The sequence below is a fragment of the Nyctereutes procyonoides genome, unplaced genomic scaffold (genome assembly GCF_905146905.1).
Source record: "Nyctereutes procyonoides isolate TBG_1078 unplaced genomic scaffold, NYPRO_anot_genome, whole genome shotgun sequence".
NCBI lineage: Eukaryota > Metazoa > Chordata > Mammalia > Carnivora > Canidae > Nyctereutes > Nyctereutes procyonoides.
The window spans coordinates 6,247,119-6,270,584 of record NW_026575134.1 but is presented as its reverse complement, the minus strand read 5'-3'; the positions used below and the strand labels follow the sequence as shown (position 1 = coordinate 6,270,584).

Below are 23,466 nucleotides of genomic sequence, written 5' to 3'. Positions count from 1 at the left end.
TCTGCATATGCTGCGCAAAGTGAAATACCCTCATCCTGCATATTGTACCTGGGAAATGCCTACTCATATTTCAGGCAGAGCTGGCTGTCATGGGTTTGGTAGTCTTTATTCGTTGCTATCATGTGAGATAATAGGCAATTTACATGTTAATATCTTTTATTTCTCCTCCAGAGTAGCTGGCAAATAGTACTTAGTTGAATATATGAATAGGTGAATGGATGAATGTTCAAATTAACACATAAGTAGAAAGTCATTCTCTTCTAGCATAGCAGAAAGTAGCAGGAAGTACATTTCATCCTCTGGCCCTGATTCTCATCTGCCTTCCTTCGTAACTCAGAGACTTATGTGTATTTATAACAGTCCATTCTCTGTCATGCAAGGCATTTTAAAATGTGAAGATTACTTGAAGTGTATTTTCTCTCTCTCTGTCTTTTTTCCCAAGGCAGTTCCTTAATGCTGGCAAGCATGTCCTTGTGGAATATCCCATGACACTCTCTTGGGCAGAAGCTCAGGACCTGTGGACGCTGGCGGAGCAGAAAGGTGACGTATATTGTCTGTCGAACACAGACCCTCTTTTAGGGTTTCTGCCTGCAAGATGTCTTTTTTACCATCTTTATGCTTTAAAGCTTCATCCTGTGTCAGATATGTCCTGTGGGCTCCCAACCTCCTAGCTGTCCCCCGTACTGTAGGCACACGTAATGGGTGTGTTGGAATACCAACAGGGTAGAGAAATGAGTGGGAATTTGCAAATTTTTGTCAGAGACTTATAAACTTCTTTGACTCTAATGAAAACTATGAATTGGCTTTGACTTATGCTATTGTCATGATATTATTTTGCTATTATTCATATGATATTTACATTGCTAATGGAAAAATATCCAAGTCAGAGTAATTGATCGTATCTGCATATTTTGTGCTGTTTCTCAAGAAGAGTACCATTTATCAAATACTTACTATATGCCAGGAGTTTGAGAACTGTACTAAGTACTTTATATGTTATTTTATTTAATTCTCCTAGAAACTCTTAGAGATAGGTATTTTCTCTAACTTATGTAAAAGAATCCATGCTTCAGAGAAGTAATTTGAGCCAGATCACACAAAGATTGTAACATGATTACTAATTGGGAGACGGAGATTTGAATTTATTCCTTTCTGGCTCTGAAGTCTACATTTGTTCATCTAAGCTCTACTGCCCTCCAGAGACTTTTGTCCTTATATACTTCCACAAGTCCCTTTATGGAGGCAATGAGAATTAACTAGAATGTTTAGGGATTACAGGATTTAGTTGAAGTGTAAATTACAAACTCTTTGTTTCAAAATTTGCTATTGAAAATCTTTAATATATGAGCAAAGTATGGTAAACACTTACGTGAAAATCACCAAAGAAAGTGCCTTGCACTTATCACCAGTGTAGACTGATCAAACTTTATTGGTGCTCCTGTAGTGCTCTGTTGCACTGGGATGTACTGCTGAAGAGCAGAGCCCATCTGTCCCCTCTTGTAAGCCCCAGCAGCTAAACACTTCCTAGAACTGAGTAGGCCTTCAGGAGGTGTTTGTTGAATGAGCAGATAGATGATTACTGATGTGAGTGAGAGGAGCTTTGAAGCCATCACCTTTGTATATTGTTTTCTCATGGCACAGATGTCCATGGACCAAGAACAAGATACTAAAGAATACGCCATAGATTTCTTGCTAATTGCAAAGAAAAAGAATGTACTTTTACAATGAAGAGCTCTGTTGTCATTCTAAAACCAAAAGATTGTTAATATGTCACAAACCATCTGATGTGATATATACAGCATCAATCATATAATAGAGATTTACAGGTAATGCAGGGATAAAGAAACATATTAAATGACACTGTAAAAAATGAAGCAAACTAGAATGTGGAACACTCGACAAAATAACAGACTAAGTTTCTTCAGAAAGATAATGTCCTGCATGTAGTGACTTTCTTCCAAAGAATAAATACAGGAAGAAGGGGAAAAGAGTACACTCTACAATGGAGAAACCAAACAGTGCCTCAGCTAGTTGATCAAAATTAACATCCACAGTGGTAAGTCATGATAATAAGATGTACCTTCAATATACTATGATGAGAATGGCCCATTACTTCTGAATTTTTCTCCCCAAAACATAACCTCAGTGCAATCATGAAAATAACATCAGAAAAATCCCAGTTGAGGGGCATTCTACAAAATGCCTGACCAATACTCTTCAGAACTGTCAAGGTCACTAAAAAACAAAGTTTAAGAAACTTTCTAACTCAAGAGGAATCTCAGGAGACATGATGACTAAATGTAATGTGGTATCCTGAAACAGAAAAAGCACATGAGGTAGAAACTAAGGAAATCTGAATAAAATATGGATAAAATATGAGAAAAAAATACTAAGAATCAGTGTTATATTAGAGCCTTGATATTATCTCCATAAGCAAGCAGAATCTGAGTGGATATGTAGAGATCATAGAAAAGAAAAAAAATTCTTAGCAATGAAACTGACCTATTCTCTAGGGAAGTATTTATAACTCATATTAGAACATGATAGTTATTATGCATGAGAGATTGTGCTTGACGGTAAGAATAACCAAAAGATGACTCTTGCCCTTCAGGAGCCCACATTGCCAAATGTTTACAACTAATAGTATTAATTTGTCTGCTGAAAGTGAGTTGAAAATGTAACTATAACATTTACATTGTAGCCCAGGAAGTAATAATTTTATTCAACTTTGCCTACCTAAGTGCAAATATCATTTTGGATGGCAAAAGTTATGGATAATTTAGGACTAATATCAGCAAGATTGTGCAATAGGAAGCCCTAGGACCTCATTCCACCCCAGAGACACTGATTTAAGAGCCACATATAGATCATATTGCCTTTGTGAGAATTCCAGAAACCATTTATTTTATTTTATTTTTTAAATGAGAGTATGTTTCCTTTTTTTTTAATTTTATTTTTATTTATGATAGTCACACACACAGAGAGAGAGAGAGAGAGAGGCAGAGACATAGGCAGAGGGAGAAGCAGGCTCCATGCACCGGGAGCCCGACGTGGGACTCGATCCTGGGTCTCCAGGATCGCGCCCTGGGCCGAAGGCAGGCGCCAAACCGCTGCGCTACCCAGGGATCCCTCCAGAAACCATTTAAATGGTTACAATTCCCCAGGCATACACAAAGCTAAAACCGGAATTGAAGTAGACAAGAAAGTTCATTGTATTTACTCCCTATAGCCCTTTCCCCTTCCTGGCACAGCATAGTGTGATTAGGACAAAACTCCCGACTCTTAGCTTCTCCCTTGGGTAAAAGGGAGTGGAACATGTGTCCAGTGTTCTGGTTTTTCACAGGCTGCTTGAGGGACTGGTTTCTAACTCTCCTGAGTTAGAATGCTGGAAGAAATAGTGTACCTTAGATGCAAAGTTGGGACTGCTAAAAACCAAGGCAAACACTGTGGCTTGTTACAGCATCAGAGAAACTGAAGTATTGCATAAAGACATCAGGAGGAGCAAGAGATTACAGGTTTTTGAGAACAGGGGCAAATCTCTTTTACTTGGAAATTGTACACATAATCCCAGAGAAGAGACATCCCCAGAAAAGATTTGAGAGGCCCCCTGAATTGCTAGCCTGGCTGATTGGTGAAAGTCTTTCCTTGTACAAAGTCAGTCTGTAAAGACTGGAAGAAGTGACTGTTTTCCCAAATATTCAGATCTCAACGAATGATCACAAGGCATAAAAAGAAACAGGGAAACATTGGCCTTTCAAAGGAAAAAATTAATCTCTAGAAACTGATCCTAAAGAAATAGAGATCTATGAATTACTGGACAAAGAATTCAAAATACTCTAAAAGATGCTCAGTCAGCTAAAAGAACACAGACAAGGAAAAAAAAAAGAACAGAGACAAGTAAATAAAATCAGGAAAACAGTGTAAAAACAAAATTAAAATATATCAACAAAGAGATGTAAAGTATAAAAAGAATTTAAAAAAAGAATAAAAAAGAAATTCTAGAGATGAAGAATAAAATGATGGAATTAAAAAATGTGCATAGGTTCAACAGTAAACTTGATCAAGTGGAAGAAAGAATTGGTAAACTTGAAGATAGGTAATTTGAAGTTTGAGTCAAAGGAACCAAAAGAAAAAAATAGAAGTGAAATAAGCTTAGGGAATTATGGTACACCATGAAATAGATCAATATGTGCATTATGTAAGTCTCAGGAGGAGAAGTCACAGGAAGATGTAGTGAACTTATTTGGAAAAAATAATGACTGAAAACTTCCCAAATTTGAAGAAGGAAATGGAATACAAATTCAAGACAATGAACTCCAACTAGAATAATTACAGAGATCCATACTAGGCACATTATAATTGAACTTTCAAGATCACAGATAAAGGCAGAATCTTGAAAAAGGCAAGAAAAAAATAACTTGTCATCTATAAAGGAGCCCCTATAAGATTATCAGTAGAATTCCCAGCAGAAACCTTGTAGGCCAGAGGTAGTGGGATGGTGTATTCAATTTCTTAAAAGAAAAACAACTGCCAACTAATACTATATTCACCAAAATTGTCCTTCAGAAATGAAGGTGAAATTAAGATTTTCCCAGGCAATAATAGCTGACAGAGTCCATCACCATTAGACCTACTCCACAAGAAATGCTAAAGGGAGTCCTTTAAACTGAAGCAAAAGGATGTTAAACAGCAGCATAAAAGCATACAAAAATAAGCTCTCTGATAAAGGTAAATATAAAGACAAATATAGAATACTGTAGTTTTTTGATGCTTCATAATAATTTTTAATTCTAGTATAAAATTGAAGTGACAGAATTTTAAAAAGCTATAAAAAGCTATAAATAGCTAAAAAGCTTTATTTTTTTAGCTAAAAGCTAAAAAGCTATAAATCTATGGAAAAATAACATAAATAGAAATATAGAAATAGATTATTATAATTAGATGCTTTATATAATCCCCATAGTAACTACATGAAAATATTTATAGAAGATAAACAAAAGGAAATGATAAAGGAATCAAACCATGTCACCACACACACACACAAAAAAAAATCAACAAAACTCAGAAGAAGGCAGTAGGAGAGGAAAAGAAGGACTAAATACTACAAGACAACAGTTAAGAAAATGGCAATAGTAGGTTTTTTCCTGTCAGTGATTATTTCAAATGTAAACTGCTAAACTCCCTAATCAAAAGACTTAGATTGGCTCAATGCATGAAAACAAAACAAAAAACAAAAACAAGGTCCAGCTATAACTATCTATGAGAGACTTCAGATCCAAAGACACATGTGGATTAAAAGTGAAAAGATGGAAAAGATACTCCATGTAAATGGTAATGAAAAGAGCAAAAGGTCTTACTTATAGCAAACAAAACAGGCTTTAAGTCAAAAAAGTGTCATAGGATATGAAGAAGGGTATTACTGATGAAGTGGTCAGTTCACCTAACATTAGGGCTCCCAAATATATGAAGCAAACATTGTTAAAGGTGCATTATAATAGTAGGAGACTTCAGTACTCCACTTTTGAGTAATGGATACAAAAACTGAATAGAAGATAAATATGTGAAACTGAGGACTTAAACAGCACTATGGGCCAATTGAATGTCTACATCCACAGAACACACATTCCTCTCTTTTTAAAAAGATTTATTTACTTATTGGAGAAAGAGAGAGAGCGCACAGATGTGAGGAGGCGGAGGGGCAGAAGGAGCGACTATCAAGCAGATTTCCTGCTGAGTGCAGAGCCCAAAGTAGGAATCCATCTCACAACCCTGAGGTCATGACCTGAGCTGAAATCAAGAGTTGGACACCTAACTGGCTGAGCCACCCAGGTGCTGCTGAACACATATTCTTCTCAAATACACATTCTCCAGGATAGGCCATATATAAGCCACAATAAGTCTTAACAAATTTAAAAAGATTGAAATCATGCTTAATATCTTTTCAGAACATAGTGTGATGAAACTAGAAATCAACAGCAGAAGAGAAACTGGAAAACTCACAAATACATGAAAATTAAAATAGCATACTCTTAATCAGCAAGTGGATGAAGGAAAAAAATCACAAGGGTAATTAACTTGAGAAAATGAAAATAGAACATACCAAAATTTATGGATGTAGTAAAAGCAGTTCTAAGAAGGACATTTATGGTGTTAAACACACTAAACAACAAGGAAGATTGCAAGTCAATGACCCAATTTTACACCTCAGGGAACTAGAGGACTGAACTAAATCAAAAGCTGGCAGAAGAAAGGAAAATAAAGATTAGACTAGAAATAAATAACAGAAAAACAATAGAAAGAAATTTAAAGAAACTAAAACTAACAATTGGTTTTTGAAAGATTATCAAAATTAACAAACTCTTATCTAGATTAGGAAGAAAAGAGAGAAGATTCAAATAAAATCAGAAGTGAAAGGAGACATTATGATGTGCCACAGAAAGAAATGTATTACAAGAGACTACTATGAACAAGTATACTTTCAAGAAATACATTTCAAGAAATTATGTCTAAAATCTTCCTAAATCTGGGGAGAGATATGGTCATTCAGGAACAATGAAGCTCAACTATCCCCCAAAATGATTTAAATCAAAGAGATCTTTACTTAGACACATTGCAATCAAGCTCTCAAAAAAATAATTTAAAAAACCAAAGAATTTTAAAAGCAGCAAGAGAAAAAAGACTCACCACATACAAGGGAATCCTGATAAGGCTGTCAGCAGATTTCTTTTTTTTTTTTTTTTTTGTCAGCAGATTTCTTAGCAGAAACTCAGCAGGCTTTCCCAGGTGCTCAGTGAAGAACACAGTCAACCAAGAATACTTCAGAACTGCCAAACACAAATATTAGAAGTGAAGGAGGGATAAAGACTTTCCCAGGCAAATAAAAGCTGGGGTAATTTATCATCATTAGACCTGCCTTACAAGAAACACTAAAGGGAGTTCTTCAAGCTGAGATGAAAGGATGCTAATTAGTGGCATGAATATACAAGTATAAAATTTACTGGCAAAAGTAAATGTATAGTTAAATTCAAAGTACTTGAATACTCGGATAGTGAACTCTAACACTTTGAATTCTAGCATATAGGTTGAAAGACAAAAATGTTACCTATCAGTGATTACTCTAAATGTAAATGACTTAAATTCTCCACTAAAATACATAGGGTGGTTCAGTGAACTAAAGCAAAAACAAAAACAAATCCAATTATATGCTGCCTACAGGAACATTCATAGGCCAAAAGTGAAAGGATAGAAAAATAATACATGCAAATGGAACCCAAAGCTGGAGTAGCTATACTTATATCACACAGAATAGACTGAGAAGCTGCAACAAGAGATAAAGAAGGGGGGATCCCTGGGTGGCGCAGCGGTTTAGCGCCTGCCTTTGGCCCAGGGCGCGATCCTGGAGACCCAGGATCGGATCCCACGTCGGGCTCCTGCTGCATGGAGCCTGCTTCTCCCTCTATGTCTCTGCCTCTCTCTCTCTCTCTCTCTCTCTCTCTCTCTGTGACTATCATAAATAAATAAAAAATTTTTTAAAAAAAAAGGGATCCCTGGGTGGCGCAGCGGTTTGGCGCCTGCCTTTGGCCCAGGGCGTGATCCTGGAGACCCCGGATCGAATCCCGCGTCGGGCTCCCTGCATGGAGCCTGCTTCTCCCTCTGCCTGTGTCTCTGACTCTCTCTCTCTCTCTCTCTGACTATCATAAATAAATAAAAATTAAAAAAAAATTTAAAAAAAAAAAGAGATAAAGAAGGGATCAATAATCATCATATAATATATATATGATATAAAATCATATATGATCTTATGTCATATATAAAAACATATATGATATAAAAATATATGATAATTTGTCATAATATAATAATAAAGGGACCAATTCACTAAGAGGTTGTAACAATTGTAAATTTTTATGTACCCAGTATTGGAGCACCTAGATACATTAGACAATTTATAGATTTGAAGACAAAAATATTTTATTTTTTCCCCCAGATTTTATTTATTTGCTCAGAGACACAGATGGAGGCAGAGACATAATCAGAGGGAGAAGCAGGCTCTCTGTGGGGAGCCTGATGTGAGACTCAATCCCAAGACTCTGGGATCACACACTGAGCCGAAGGCAGATGCTCAACCACAGAGCCACCCAGGCATCCCAGTCTGAAGGCAAAAATAGATAGCAATGCAATAATAGTAGGGGACTTCATACCTTGCTTTCAACAATGGAGAAATCATCCAGATAGAATATAATATGGAAATAATGGATTTGAACTACACTTCAGACCAATTCAGACATATATAGAACATTACTACCTCAACAGAATATACATTCTTCTCAAGAAGAATGGAATGTGGAACATTCTCTCGGACAGATCATATGTTAGGTCACAAACAAGTCTTAACAAATTTAATAAGATTGAAATCATATCAAATATTACCTTTTCTGACCACACAACATGATCTAAAAATCAGTAATATAAGGAAAGCTGAAAAATTCACAAATATGTAAACAACATACTCTGGGGGGGGGGGAAGCAGGTCAAAGACGAAATCAAAGGGGAAACAAAAATATCTTGAGATAAATGAAAATGGGAATATACCAAAAATTATTGCATCCAGCAAAAATATTCTAAGAGGGAATTTTATTGATAAACACTTCCATTAAGAAAAAAAGAAAGATTTCAAATAAACAACCTATCTTTACATTTCAAGGAAATAGAAAAGGAAGAACAAACTTAGCAGAAGAAAATAATCATAATTAGAGCAGAAATAAATGAAAAAGATACTAGAAAGATGATGGAGATCAATGAAACAGAGTTTTTTTTTTAAGATAAACAAAATTGACAAACTTTTAGCTAAAAAAGTTACCAAGAAAAAAAAGATGACAAATTAATAAAATAATGAGAGAGGAGACAGTATAACTGATACCACAGAAATACAAAGGATCATAAGAGACTACTATGAAAAATTACATGCCAACAAATTAGATAACTTAGGAGAAATGGATAGACTCCTAGAAACACATAACTTACCAAGATTTAATCATGAAGTAATAGAAAAACTGAACAGGCCAATAATGAGGAGGGAGATTGGATAAATAATCAAAAAAATCCCAACATGCAACAGCATGATGAACCTAGAACACTTTATGCTAAGTGAAACAACTTGGAGAAAATACTGTATGGTTTCACTTATATTTAGGATCTTTTTAAATGGGGAAAAAAGCAAATTTCCTAAAAATGGGGATTAGAATGGTAGTTGCCTGGTAGTCCCCTAGGGGGAGAGAGAAATAGGGGAATGTAGCTCAAAGGGTACACATTTTCAGTTATAAAAAGATTAAGTTCTGAGCATGTACAATGTACAACATGTTAACTATAGTTAATATGCTTGAAAGTAGACCTTAAACATTCTCACCACCCATATGCAAAGTTGACTATGCAAGGTGATGGATGTGTTAAGTAACTTTTTCTTGGTAATCATTCCACAATATGCATGCTTATCAAATCAACAGGTTGTACACTTTAAACATATATAATTCTATGTGACAGTTACTCCTCCATTTATGAAAATGAAAAAAAAAGAGGAAATGAACATTGGTACATACTAAAATCTAATCCTCAGACTCCATTCAAATCTTCCCAGTTTTCCTAATAACACTTTTTTATAACAAAATGATTTAGTGTAGAACTACATACTGTTTTGAGTTGACACATCACATTGTCTCTGCTCTGGACATTTCCTCAGTCTCCTTGGTATTTAGGAGGATTACAGGCCAGTTAATTTTGTAGGATGTTCTAAATTTGGGTTTGTCTGATGTGTCTTCAGGATTAGATTCAGGGTATACCTCTTTCATAGGAATATCACAGAACATATGCTGTGTTCTTCTAAGTGAAAGAAGTGGCATTTGATTCAAATAGTCCATTAATAATTATATCATTGGATTAAAGTGGTGTCTGCCAAGTTTCTACATGGAAAGTTACTTTTTACCCCTTTATATTAATGATTATTTTGTGAGTAGTTTTAAACTTGATAAATATCCATTATTTATCACACTTTCTGATTATTCATTTATGGATTTATATCAATAAGGATTCATGGCTTCCTTTTAAATTCAGTGTAACGTAATCCACTTTCATTATTTATTTTGATATCAAAATTGTTTCCTGGGGATCCCTGGGTGGCACAGCGGTTTGGCGCCTGCCTTTGACCCAGGGCGCGATCCTGGAGACCCGGGATCAAGTCCCACGTCGGGCTCCCGGTGCATGGAGCCTGCTTCTCCCTCTGCCTATGTCTCTGCCTCTTTCTCTCTCTCTCTCTCTCTCTGTCTCTCTCTGTGTGTGACTATCATAAATAAATAAATAAATAAATAATAAATAAATAAATAAATAAATAAATAAATAAATTTAAAATTGTTTCCTATTTTGTTAGTGGGGAACTTTTCATGCTAGCTCTTGTATCATTTTATCATATTTCCATTATTCTTTGAGCAGTTTCTTGCTTTCTGGTATAAACTGGTTTGTGTTCATTGTGTGCTCTCTCTGCCTTAGCTGTGCACTTAGCCATTTCTCCAAGAAGCCCTAGTTCATTTAGTAGTGAAATGTTTTCTTTTTTTAATTTTTAAATTGAAATGTAATTGACTTTATGTTAGTTTCAGGTATGCAATGAAATGATCCCATTTATATATATATATATATAGTAAAACGATCATCACAGTAAGTTAACATCTATCACCACATAGTTAAATTTTTTTTCTTATTATGAGAACTTTTAAGATCTGCTCTTTTAGCTACTTGCCCATATGTAGTACAGTACTATTGTTACTCTGCTGTACATTATATTTCTATGACATTATCATTCCATTTATAATTGGAAGTTTGGACCTTTTGACCACCTTCACCTATTTTTCCCACCCCCTTCCCCTACCTCTTATAGCCACTGATCTGTTTTCTATATCTGTGAGTGTGCTGCTTTTTGGTTTTGTTTTTTAGATTCCACATATAAGTGAGATCATTTCCCTGACTCATTTCACTTAGCATAATGCCCTCAAGGTCCACCCATTTTGTTGTAAATGGCAAGATTACCTTCTTTTTTATGACTGAATAATGTCCGTTGTATATTTACGTCAAATTTTCTTTATCCATTCATCCATCAGTCTGACTTAGGTTGTTTCTGTGCCTTAGTAAATAGTACATGAGGATGCAGATATCTTTTTGAATTAGTATTTTTATTTCCTTTGGATAAATGCACAGAAGTGGAATTGATGGATCATATGGTAGTTCTGTGTTTAATTTTTGGAGGAACCTCCATACTGCTTTCTATGGTAGCTGCACCAGTTTACATCCCCAGCATTAGTGCACAAAATTCTATTTTGATATCAAGATTTGTACTCTAGGTGTGATCAATAAAGAGATCTAGGAGAATGTGGTTATGAATTTGTGTGTGTATGTGTGTATGCTGTGGTACCATGTGTGTTTATCATGAGCTTTGGATGAATGATAGAAAAAATAAGCAAAAATTCAGTTGAAAGATAAAATCTTTCTTTTAAGTTTTTTTCATTTGTTTTTATTGAAGTTCCATTTGCCAACATATAGTATAACACCCAGTGCTCATCCTCAGTGCCCATCACCCAGTTACCCCAACCTCCCACCGACCTCCCCTTCCTCAACCCTGTGTTCGTTTCCCAGAGTTAGGAGTCTCTCATGGTTTGTCTCCTTCTCTGATTTATTCATTTATTTATTTAGACAGTATGAGCAGGAGAGAGGCAGAGGGAAAGGGGAGAGAGAATCTTAAGCAGGTTCTGCGCTGAGCATGGAGCCTGATGCAGGACTTGATCCCACAACATAGATCATGACCTGAACCAAAATCAAGTGTTAGACATTCAACTGACTGAGCCACCCAGGCACTCCAAAAATTTTTTTTAAAAGATTCTTTAATGAAAATACAGAAATGGAAATCTAGAAATAGTTCTAGAGAAAATATAACATGCACCAAAATATGGTCCAACTTGCCAGATGCCCAAGTCCCCTCATAGGCATATAAATATGGATAAAATCACCATAGGAGAGAAGCTTTTACTTATTGTAAGATGCTTTCTTTGCCATATTCATTGGCTAGGGAGTGGATAGAAGGAATCTCACTCTCCCACACAACTAACTCTCTAGAGACTCAGGAGACATGCCTGCCTACTCAAGATGCAAGAACAAGCCCAGCACATTCTGCAGTTTTCTGTGAAGCTGAGATAAGCAATGGCTGATGTCCCAGGAGCATCTCCCAGTAGCCCAGATTTCCTTCTGTGTTTCTGTCAAAGTATAGATCTTAACCACACTTTATACTTAATCACAGTATAGTTCTTAAATAGATATTTTTTTCAGAGAGGATATCAAGGTGGCCAACAGGCATGTGAAAAGATGCTCGATATCAGTAATCATCAGGGAAATGCAAATCAAAACCACAATGAAATATCTCACCTCATTCGAATGGGTTATCATCTAGAAGAAGAGAGATGAGTGCTGGCAAAAGGTGAAAAGGATAGTCATATACATTGTCAGTGAAAGACAATAGGAAGGTTCCTCAAAAAATTAAAAATAGGTCTACCATACAATCCAGCAATTCCACTTCTGGATGTTTATCCGACAAAAATGAAAATGGGATTTTGACAAGATATATGCAGCATTGTTCACAATAGACAAGATACAGAAACAACCCAAATGCCTATCAACAGATGAGTATTTTAGAAATGTGTGGTGCATATACGAAGTGGAATATTATTCAGCTATGGGAAAGGAGGATGTCTTGCTATTTTGCCACAGCATGGATAGACCTTGAGCACAATATGCTATAAGTAAGATAAGTCAGAAAGACTTAAGTACCATATACCATTAGTATGTGGAATCTAGATAGTCAAGCCTGTAAAAAGACCCAATGAAATGGTGGTTACCAAGGGATAGGGGTATGTTGGGGGGGTAAGATTTATAATGTTTAAGGGTACAAACTTGTAAAGAGTAAATAAACGATAGAGATATAAAATAAAAATAGAATGGAAATACTAAGCAAAATATACTCGAAGAGCTTTAATTGTGTTTTAAGTTTTTAAGTTTTTTTGTTTTTGTTTTGTGGACCCAGAGAGGTTAGTAATATGGGGGGAATATATATGAAATAGGCGTGTGAGACTAGTTGAAAATAAAGAGCTATCGAAGAGCAGGAAATACTTCTGGTATTTTATGAAACTTCTAGCCTAGATAAGAAAAAGCCACCAGAGCAAAAAGTTTTAATGGCTTTTTTTAATAATTGAAAATTTTAGTTATGAATATTTTTTTACCTTCCCTCCAATGTGGGTAATTTGAAAAAGTCACTTGGTTCTTCCAGTTCTTTGAAATAGAATCTATTTCTAGTCTTCTCCATGTTTCTTAGATTTTTATGCTACACACTGTCTCCTTCTGGCTAGAAGAGAAGTTAACACTTGACTCAGACACTCCCCTGATCTCATCTTGCCTTTGGGGCAGGTGGATACCATCTTGCTTTCTTAGATTTTGTTTTCTGTGGTAAGCTGGTAATTGGCACCACCTTCAGCTGGGGTATGTAATGGCGCAGTGGTACCGAGGTGGTTTTGCCGTCTCTGTGTCCTGTGCTGGAGGAAGATAGACCTAGACTGTGGGATGCACATCTGTACATAACTGATGATGACTGCCTTTTTTGCCTCCCATTTTTGTCATGACAGGGAAGGTCTTGCATGAGGAGCATGTTGAACTCTTGATGGAAGAGTTTGCATTCCTGAAAAAAGAAGTGGTGGGGAAAGATCTGCTGAAAGGATCTCTTCTCTTCACAGGTCAGTTTGAGGTGGGATCACAGGTCATGTGTAACTGACGAGGCTGGAGGGCTAACTGGGTTCTTTCCTAGTTCTTCAGGATGTTAGTTAGGATTCATTTTTGATAAAGACTCTTTAACTGAAAGCCAATTTTTTTAAATTTATTTATGATAGTCACAGAGAGAGAGAGGCAGAGACACAGGCAGAGGGAGAAGCAGGCTCCATGCACCGGAAGCCTGTGGAATTCGATCCCGGGTCTCCAGGATCGCGCCCTGGGCCAAAGGCAGGTGCCAAACCGCTGCACCACCCAGGGATCCCCCCTGAAAGCCAATTTAATGTAATCTTCCCATGCTTCCAAAAACAATAAAAATACCTATTTTTCTTCTTTCCTCAAATGAGATTTAAGTGCTTGATGGGGAGTATGTTTGAAATCTAAAGTTTACTAATGCTTCTGTCCCAACCTATTATGTGTAGAATTTTCCTCATTAAATCTTAATAAATTGGAGATTGTTTTTCCATAGGAGGCAAATGGGCAGAGACAGGTTCTTGGGAAGGAGAACATTTTTATTCTCTTTGCAGAGCAAATAGAATATGCATAGCCCCTTTCTTCCTCCAGTAAGTTACAAGGACATTGGTTGCAACCAGAATATTTGATCTACTGCTTATTTGATTATTTACTTTATGTTGGTCATTATTTGAGTAGCTCCATTAGCAATAGGAAATGAGCATCCTAGAGTCTCCTGCTCTTGGGTTTACCTTTGGATGGACTCATCTGGCTACACCACAGGGTATCTGGGCTACCTTTCCTGAGGGCTCTCCTTACAGAAGCAAAACCCTGACATTGCATTGTTAAGTGGTAAAACCATTCATCTCCTCATGAGTTTCCAGAAAATAACACTGGGACCTCATTTTGAAATCCACTTTCATCTTTTAAAATAGCGATAGAGTTTTAACAAATAATAACCATAATCTGTGCAAAGAACTGTGCTAAGTTTATGACATGCATTAGTTCATGTTAATCCGTATGATAATCCTATAAAGTAGGTATTTATGCCCCCATTATACAGGAAAGAAAGGAAGATCAGAGATGTGGGTAGCTTCACAAAGCTGACAAAAATAGCTATATGGAAAAAAAAAGCTATATGGCAGAGTCAGATCCGAGCTCAGGCCTCTGACTTCACGCTCAAACATTTCATTGCTGCTCTGTCCTCTATAAAGCACAAGAGCAGACAGTAACCAGCTGAGGAGGACAAACCTTTCTTTATAAGTTTGATACTTAGGTCCTAGTGATTTCAAACCATGATGTCTATGAAACAAGTTTTTTGGCTTGTTTTTTTTTTTAAAGATTTTATTTATTTATTCATAGAGATGCAGGGACAGAGAGAGAGAGAGAGAGAGGCAGACACAAGCAGGCTCCCTGCAGAGAGCCTGATGTGGGACTCCATCCAGGGTCTCCAGATCACGCCCTGGGCTGCAGGCGGCGCTAAACCGCTGCGCCACCGGGGCCGCCCAGTTTTTTGGCTTTTATTTATAATTCGTTTTCTTTTTCAAAGTATAGCCATAATTACAAATTTCTTTCAAGTCAATATCAAATTTATGAAAAATAATTGGTTTATAAAGAATTGTAACAGGTATGTAGTCTTTTAAATTTAGGTTATCGGGCAGCCGGGGTGGCTCGGCGGTTTAGCATTGCCTTCAGCCCAGGGCGTGATCCCAGAGACTCCGGATCGAGTCCCACATCAGGCTCCCTGCATGGAGCCTACTTCTCCCTCTGCCTATGTCTCTGCCTCTCTCTCTCTCTCCCTGTGTCTCTCATGAATAAATAAATAAAATCTTTTTAAAAATTTAGGTTATCTTTATAATTTGGGGTGGAGACAGTTGGGAGCAAGATCTTGGCCACACCTATTTCTCACACAAATATTCTTTTGAGTGTGCTTTTGCATAGGAGATTATGAAGACTAAGAAAACACTTAATGCTGTATCAATCTTCTTAATATTGACTTAGTTTGTAGATATTGCTGTTTTCTTCCTAGTTATCATAGCTGTGGCATTTACAGACAGCTATATAGTATTTATAGGAATTTAGACTTGGGGGGATCCCTGGGCGGCGCAGCGGTTTGGCGCCTGCCTTTGGCCCAGGGCGCGATCCTGGAGACCCGGGATCGAATCCCACATCGGGCTCCCGGTGCATGGGGCCTGCTTCTCCCTCTGCCTATGTCTCTGCCTCTCTCTCTCTCTGTGTGACTATCATAAATAAATAAAAAAATTTAAAAAAAAAGGAATTTAGACTTGGGGGACTGAAATACCTTGATTCTTCTTCTTTTACAAGACTTCTTTAAATGACTCACTAAACAAGGTATAGATGTATGTATATATGTATACTGTATGTGAACTAAACATCCATACCCATATCTAATATTAAAAACCTGAAATATTTTTTATTATCCTGCGGGCTAGATGGCTTACTGTTTCTAATAAAATATCTTATTTTCCTAACAAAATTGAATTAAATAAACAAGAAAATGGAGAGATGCTTTTATGAAAGTTTTCATTCAGGCACCTAAATATGAGTAGTTATCTTGCACAGCACGCTGTGAAGCAGGGTCACTTGGTCCCAATCACTTAGCCATGGCCCCCTGCCCACAAGCTTCTTCTGCTCTCCAGCTGTCGGTTACTTTCCAGTTCCCATGGTGTTTGTGATTCCCCACAGCTGGCCCATTGGAAGAAGAGCGGTTTGGCTTCCCTGCGTTTAGTGGCATTTCTCGCCTGACCTGGCTGGTCTCCCTCTTTGGGGAGCTTTCTCTTGTATCCGCCACATTGGAAGAACGAAAGGAAGATCAATATATGAAAATGACTGTGTGCTTGGAGACAGAGAATAAACGGTAGGTGGTGAGGAGCCGTGCAGAGAAGGAAACTTGAGGGCATTGTTGTGTGTTCACAAAGGTGAATTTAGACAGAGCCCAGAAGGCCTAGACCCCACCCCCAACACCAGAAGGGCTGTGTTTTTATAGACAAAATACATGCTGGGATTTTACTTATACTGCCTCATTTCAGCCTCACAGGAGCCTTGAAAGGTAAATAAGACAAATTTGAGCCCCTCTGCCAGGAAGTGAATAGAGGCTTATAGAATTTGGGCAGGTTGCCTCTGCCACAAGTAAGCAGTATGAGAGGTAGTAGCAAAAATCCAATTATCTCTGTGACCTGAACTTTTTCTAATTTTATTATGAAAGTTTCAGACATATGGTAAAGTTGGAAGAATTTTGCAGCGAATACCCAAAACTACTACCTAGATCTTGCCACTGACATTTTACCTGCTGGCTTATTATCACACGTGCAAATATTTATCCCTCAGTGTGACCAAAACTTAAAGTTCTATTTCTCAGGTTTATCGTATATCCTGTCATACTGTTCCCCAAATTTTCTGATTCTTTATTTTGCATACCCAGTTTTTTAAAACAAAAGCATATTCATAGTTATCCTTGAAAAGCATTTAGGCCCTGCAAAATATCTAAAACAGCAAGTGTTTTATAGTGTTTGTAGATGTGTTTCCAGGAAAGTGAGTCTCTTGGTAATAAAAGCAGCAGATGGATATTTACAAAAAGAGAAAAGTATTTGAATTCCTAAATGTAGCCTGATCTATGTCCATTTGAGGAGTTCCCTCTTTGCTAGGGAAAGGCAGAGGTCATAGATGAAGGAAAAGCATGCAGAGCTTGGAAGTGCTGTGTTTGGAGTAATCGTGCTGGTCGACCCTGGCTCTGACTCCGACATTGTGTTAGAATTGCAGCTATGGTCTGTCCATCCCCGCAGACAGGTGCGGTCTCCTGTAGCCAGAGCTAAAGGTAGCTCAGTGTGCTGCAGGAGCACAGGAAAGGGGAACCTGGAGAGGTAAGGTCATGCTTCTCAGAGGAAAAGATGCTTTGCTCAATCTTGAAATTTGAGTAGGAGTTAGACAGGAAACAAGATGTGAGCAAAGTAGAGACGGACTCTTGCAAACTGGAGCAAGCATCAGGTGAGGGGTTGGGACAGATGGCAAATCCATATTATAATTAATTCTTAATTTCAAACAATGCTTTCTACTTCACAGACTGTACTTTTAATCTCACACAACCACAACTGCATAGGTAAAGCTGTATACTTCTTATTCATATTCACAATGAGGAAATTAAAGTGGAGGAAACATCCTGATGTTTTGCATTTCCTTAAATTTAAAGTTTGACTCCCTGTTATATGGAAGGACATGAGAAATTTTCTTGGATGGCAGAATGTTTGGAGTATCTCAAACTTCTTTGTATCCAGTGTTAAAGCAGTGAATAAACAGCATTAATATTCATTTTTGTCATTGCATTGTGGAATGTTTTAAAGCCTGTACAATGTACTTTAAAAAATATTTTTTTTATATTTTATTTTTTTTATTTATTTATGATAGTCACACACAGAGAGAGAGAGAGAGAGGCAGAGACATAGGCAGAGGGAGAAGCAGGCTCCATGCACCGGGAGCCCGATGTGGGATTCGATCCCGGGTCTCCAGGATCGCGCCCTGGGCCAAAGGCAGGCGCCAAACCTCTGCACCACCCAGGGATCCCTAAATAATATTTTTTATTTAAATTCAATTTGCCAACATATAGAACACCCAGTGCTCATCCCATCAAGTGCCCATCACCCAGTTACCCCATAACCCACCCACCTCCCCTCTGCAACCCTTTGCTTGTTTCCTAGAGTCAGGACTCTTTCATGGTTTGTCTTCCTAATTTTTCCTCACTCAATTTCCCTCCTTTACCTTATAGTCCTTTTTGCTATTTCTTATATTCCACGTATGAGTGAAACCATGTGATCATTGGCTTTCTCTGATTGACTTATTTCACTCAACATAATACTCTCATCATGTGCTTTTAAAACTAGCTGTGGGCTGAGCACCTGCGTGGCTCCGTCCATTAAGTATCCACCTTCGGCTCAGATCATGATCCTGGGGTCCTGGGATCAAGCCCTGAGTCTGGCTCCCTGCTCAGTGGGGAGAGTCTGTTTCTCCCTCACCCACCGGCCCTCTCTCTGCTCACGCTCTCTCTTGCTCTCTCTCAAATAAATAGAAATATTAAAAAAAAAAAAAACTAGCTGTGGGCTGAAACTAGTATAGTCACTTATACCTCAATTCAAACAAAAAAAAAGTAGCCATGGAATTTAATATTTTAGGAGTAAGACCTACTTTTTGATGAGAGTTTGTAAAAATCATTTATTTTTAAAAATCTGAGTCAATGCAAAATTTCTAGATGATTGGACACCTTAGTTTTACTAGTTTACTGATTTAACTATGGTCTCTTAGATTCTTTGTCTGACCTGAATATGAATTTTTGATTTATGGGCTATCATTGATTCATATATAGGTCATTTTAATGACTTCTAGAATAGAAAACTTGCTTAACTGTGGCTCTTCAGAACAAATGCATCCCTGCTCAGTTTACATGGCCCTTGGTGTAGTGTGCCCTGTGACAAAGAAAAGCCATCTTCCTGCAAATGCAGTCTTGGCTCCCAACAGTGCCTGGGAGGAATGCTTGGGACCTGTGGGCTTCTTTTCTCTCTCCCCCAAAGCTTGTCTCAGTCTGCAGACCAGATTTCTTACAGCTACAAGATGTCTTTCTTGTTGTTACTACACATTAGGAGCCTCTGTCAGTTGTTTCCGACACAATTTGTTAAGTTATAGCTGCCTTCAAACGACACCGTAGAATACAGCAGAATAGCTGTGGACAGGGAGGAGAGTAGGCATGATCTTGAAGGGTCATCATAAAAGGATTTGCAAGACCAGGATCCTTACCTGAATCCCCATTGTGCCAATGTTAGTGTTAGTGAATGCTTATTGAGTGCTTCTATGTGCGAGGACATAGCCCTTTAACAAGGATTTTCTCATATAATCTTTATACCAACTCTTTGAAGTGGCCATTATTACTATCACCTAGGAAACTGAGGCTCGAAGCAGTTTAGAAACTTGCTAAGGGCCCAGAACTAAGTGATTGTGTGAGACTCACACTTAGCCTGTCGCCTGACTCCAGAATGTCATGTCTTCTCCCCAAAGTGCATGGGAGGGGCACAAGAAAGGACTATCCTAGAAAACACACCAGGCCCTGTCTTTCCCTACAGCAGTCCTCACCCACCAGTGAGGCAGGTATCGCTGTCTTAGATCCCAAGGTCATCCAGGAAACCCCAGTGCAACTGATTCTTTTGCCCATGTTCTCTCCATCATACCAGCAGTTTTCACACTTTGTAAAAATAAACAGAATACTTTTTTTAAAAACAAATATTACGTGGATACTTACGAGTTGTAAGTCTGAGCTCTCTTGTTGAAGCCAGCTGGTAGGAGTAGGGTCGAAGGCATGCTTGGTGTTGACTGCTCTCCCTTCAGGGCCTGGAGAGAGCACTGTTAGAAATCACCACCTCCACCAGGCTTGCAGGCACATGCTGGTACTAGGGATATAGATGTAGTTGAACACCTCCATGTAGAAGGTGAGAAGCAAGCAGCATTTTTATAGGCAGTCCATGCTCAAGGAGACAAATGCAAATATTTGCAGATGAAAGTTTAATGAAGGGGAAGAGTGGAGGAGCTGTGAATTCAAAGCTTGTGTTTTGGGTTGGGATGTCTGGATCTAAGTGTTGTCCGAGCCCAGAACTTTAGTGGACCACGTCCCATCCTAACCCTACTCCATTCAGTTGGCAGTCAAGTGCCAGCAGTCAATATCCTCACTTAAATACATGATTAGGAGATTAGGAAACCAGAACTTTTCAAGTTTTTAGCTGATAGGCCCTACAAAATAAGGGACTTATTCTGTTAACATCTTCCTGGTGTCTCCCTGCATGTTTGGGTATTGGCATGGCTTCCCCTTTATGTACTTCAGATCTTCTCTTAAACATTCACCTTTGCATTCTAGTGTGGGTCTTGGTAAGCTAGGTTAGTCAAAGAGGTTCATAGACTTTTTGAGAATGTATTGAAAGCACTCTAAAAACTCATTCCATTAAAATGCACATACACATGGAAAAAACAGTTTTGCATGGATTGCCTGTAGCCCTTATCTGGATCCCTTAGATCTGTGATACTCAGGGTAAAAACAAATGAGAGAGGGGAGGGGGGAAGGAGGGAGAGACAAGGGGGAGGGGGCTCGGGTGGGGCAAATAGGTGACGGGGATTAAGGAGGGCACATGTTGTGGTGAGAACTGGGTGATGTATGGAATTGTTGAATCACTATATTGCACACCTGAAACTAATTTAACACTATGTAAATTAACTGGAGTTTAAAACTTTTAAAAGAGTTATGGATAAGGCAGTCACAAAAGGAAAAAACAAGCAACGGATGGTCACACAAAAATCATTGAATGAATTCTATTGTTTAATGGCAAAATTAAATGAAGGACTGTTTGGCAGTAAAGTTGGGAACAATCACCCAAGGCCTCTGGGTGGCTGGTGGAGGTCAAGATGCCACCTGAGACACTACATTGAGCAGCAGCTTCAGGGAAGATGGGTACAAAATGAAGACCTGTTACCAGGTTCTCAGGTACCAGCAAACATCCACTTGCTCTCCCTTGTAATTTCTAACATTTGTGATTCTTTTGTCTTTGCAGTCCACTCACATGGATTGAAGAGAAAGGGCCTGGTCTAAAACGAAACCGACATTTAAGCTTCCATTTTAAATCTGGTTCCCTGGAGAACATGCCAAATGTAGGAGTCAATAAGAATATTTTCTTGAAAGATCAAAATATATTTGTCCAGAAACTTTTGGGTCAGTTTTCTGAAAAGGAGCTGGCTGCCGAAAAGAAGCGCATCCTGCACTGCCTATGGCTCGCAGAAGAAATCCAGAAATACTGCTACTCAAAGAAGTGAAGGATGCATGCAGCACTTCTAAGATGGGACCATAGTTTCCTTTTTATGAAGAGTTGACCTTTATTCTTACAATTAAACATATCTTGGGTAAACAGACTTTGTTTACTGTCCCGAACTGTGTTGGGAGTGATATTTGGGGTTTGGGGGCATATGGCATAGGCACGAGGAAAGAACTGACCTTGGGTGAATTGAGCTAAATGCTTCATATTCCTGATTTCGTTCACTCTTCCCAATAGCTCTATCAGATGGGGTTAGTTTACCAGGTTTGTTTTCATTAGTACGTTAGAAAATCTTGTTTGAAGTCACCTAGATATTAAAAACCAAACCAGCCTTTAAACTCTGCTCATGTACTGAGCCACTGCAAAATAGTACTTAGAAGCCTATTTTTTTTTTTAAGATTTTATTTATTTATTCATGAGAGAGATAGAGAGGCAGAGACATAGGCAGAGGGAGAAGCAGGATCCATGAAGGGAGCCCAATGTGGGACTCAATCCCGGGACTCCAGGATCATGCCCTGAGCTGAAGGCAGATGCTTAACCAGTAAGTCACCCAGAGGTCCCCCCTCCCCGCTTTAAGGAATTTTATTTCCCTCAACAAACTTTCATTGGGTGACTATGGTAGGTGCCAGGGATTCTAAAAATGAGTAAGACATAGCCACTGCCCTCAGTAACTCACAGTGTTGGGATCCCTGGGTGGCGCAGCGGTTTGGCACCTGCCTTTGGCCCAGGGCGCGATCCTGGAGACCCGGGATCGAATCCCACATCGGGCTCCTGGTGCATGGAGCCTGCTTCTCCCTCTGCCTATGTCTCTGCCCCTCTCTCTCTCTCTCTCTGTGGGACTATCATAAATAAATAAAAATTAAAAATTAAAAAAAAAATAACTCACAGTGTTGAAAGGGAACCAGTCACACAAACCAGTCATTGTAATGGAATAGTTCCAGTAAAAAAGAGATGCCCCTGGTCATCTGGAGGAAGGTTCAGGGAAAATCCACAAACCAGATCTTGAGAACTAGGTTAGCTGTGTAAAGATCAGAGGAGGACTTTCCTGGCAGAGGACTGACCTGAGCAAAGAGAAGCAAGAAACAGCCTGGAACGGTGTGGCTGGAGCATTGTCTTTGGAGGAGGGAGTCCCAGAGAGGTGAATCTGATTGTGGGATCGTGATAAGCTAGATGAAGGAGCTGGGGTCTTATATGTTAGGCAGTACAGAGGCACTGAAGGGTGTTATTTAACAGGGGAGTGATGTGGTCAGGTTTCCAATTTAGGTACTCGGAGGGCTGCCAGGAGGAAATGAGACTGGAGACCAAGAAGGAGGCATCCAATTGAGACCCAGCAAACGTGTTCATACTTGCAGCTCTTGGTTTGTCTAGACTTCATAGCTCCTGTTGAGAGACTGCTGACCCTGAGGCAGATTCCCAGGAATCTGCTCTTTCATTCCATTGGTGGTCTTGTGGCCTTTTTTTCAAAGCTTGTGTTAGATTTCTTGCCTTTGTGTCTCCCTCTTGCTTTTTGCCAACCACCACCCCACTGTTAGGTTTAACCAGTTCAGGAGCTAGGAAGTCATTGATGTCAGCACTCTGTTTTCTACCTCGGTTTCCATTGTTCTGTCACCATATACCTCAAGGTAAAACAGGCAGATATATTTTTTTAAATCTAAAACCCAAAAATCCTTAAGATTATTCCTTTATTTGCTATGTAAAACAAATTAATAAATCTCAGTCAGTTGGTTCTCTTGTTTTATTATTCACATCAAATATCCCTGGAGGCCAGGACATATATGTAATTTTGTATGCTGTACAGGATCTAGCATGA

General features: G+C 38.4%; 1 protein-coding gene across 5 annotated transcripts in view; it reads left to right on the top strand.

The window, feature by feature from the left end:
* BLVRA (biliverdin reductase A) overlaps positions 1-21,753 on the top strand; it is a 76,341-nt gene extending 54,588 nt beyond the window's left edge. For all 5 annotated transcript variants that reach the window (XM_055301342.1, XM_055301343.1, XM_055301341.1 and 2 more), the window contains 4 exons: positions 443-540; positions 13,710-13,817; positions 16,507-16,678; positions 21,399-21,753. In XM_055301342.1, the coding sequence (XP_055157317.1) occupies positions 443-540; positions 13,710-13,817; positions 16,507-16,678; positions 21,399-21,657 (637 nt within the window). In that variant the 3' untranslated portion in view covers positions 21,658-21,753. The remainder of the gene's footprint in view (positions 1-442; positions 541-13,709; positions 13,818-16,506; positions 16,679-21,398) is intronic.
* The last annotated feature ends 1,713 nt before the right edge of the window (positions 21,754-23,466 follow it).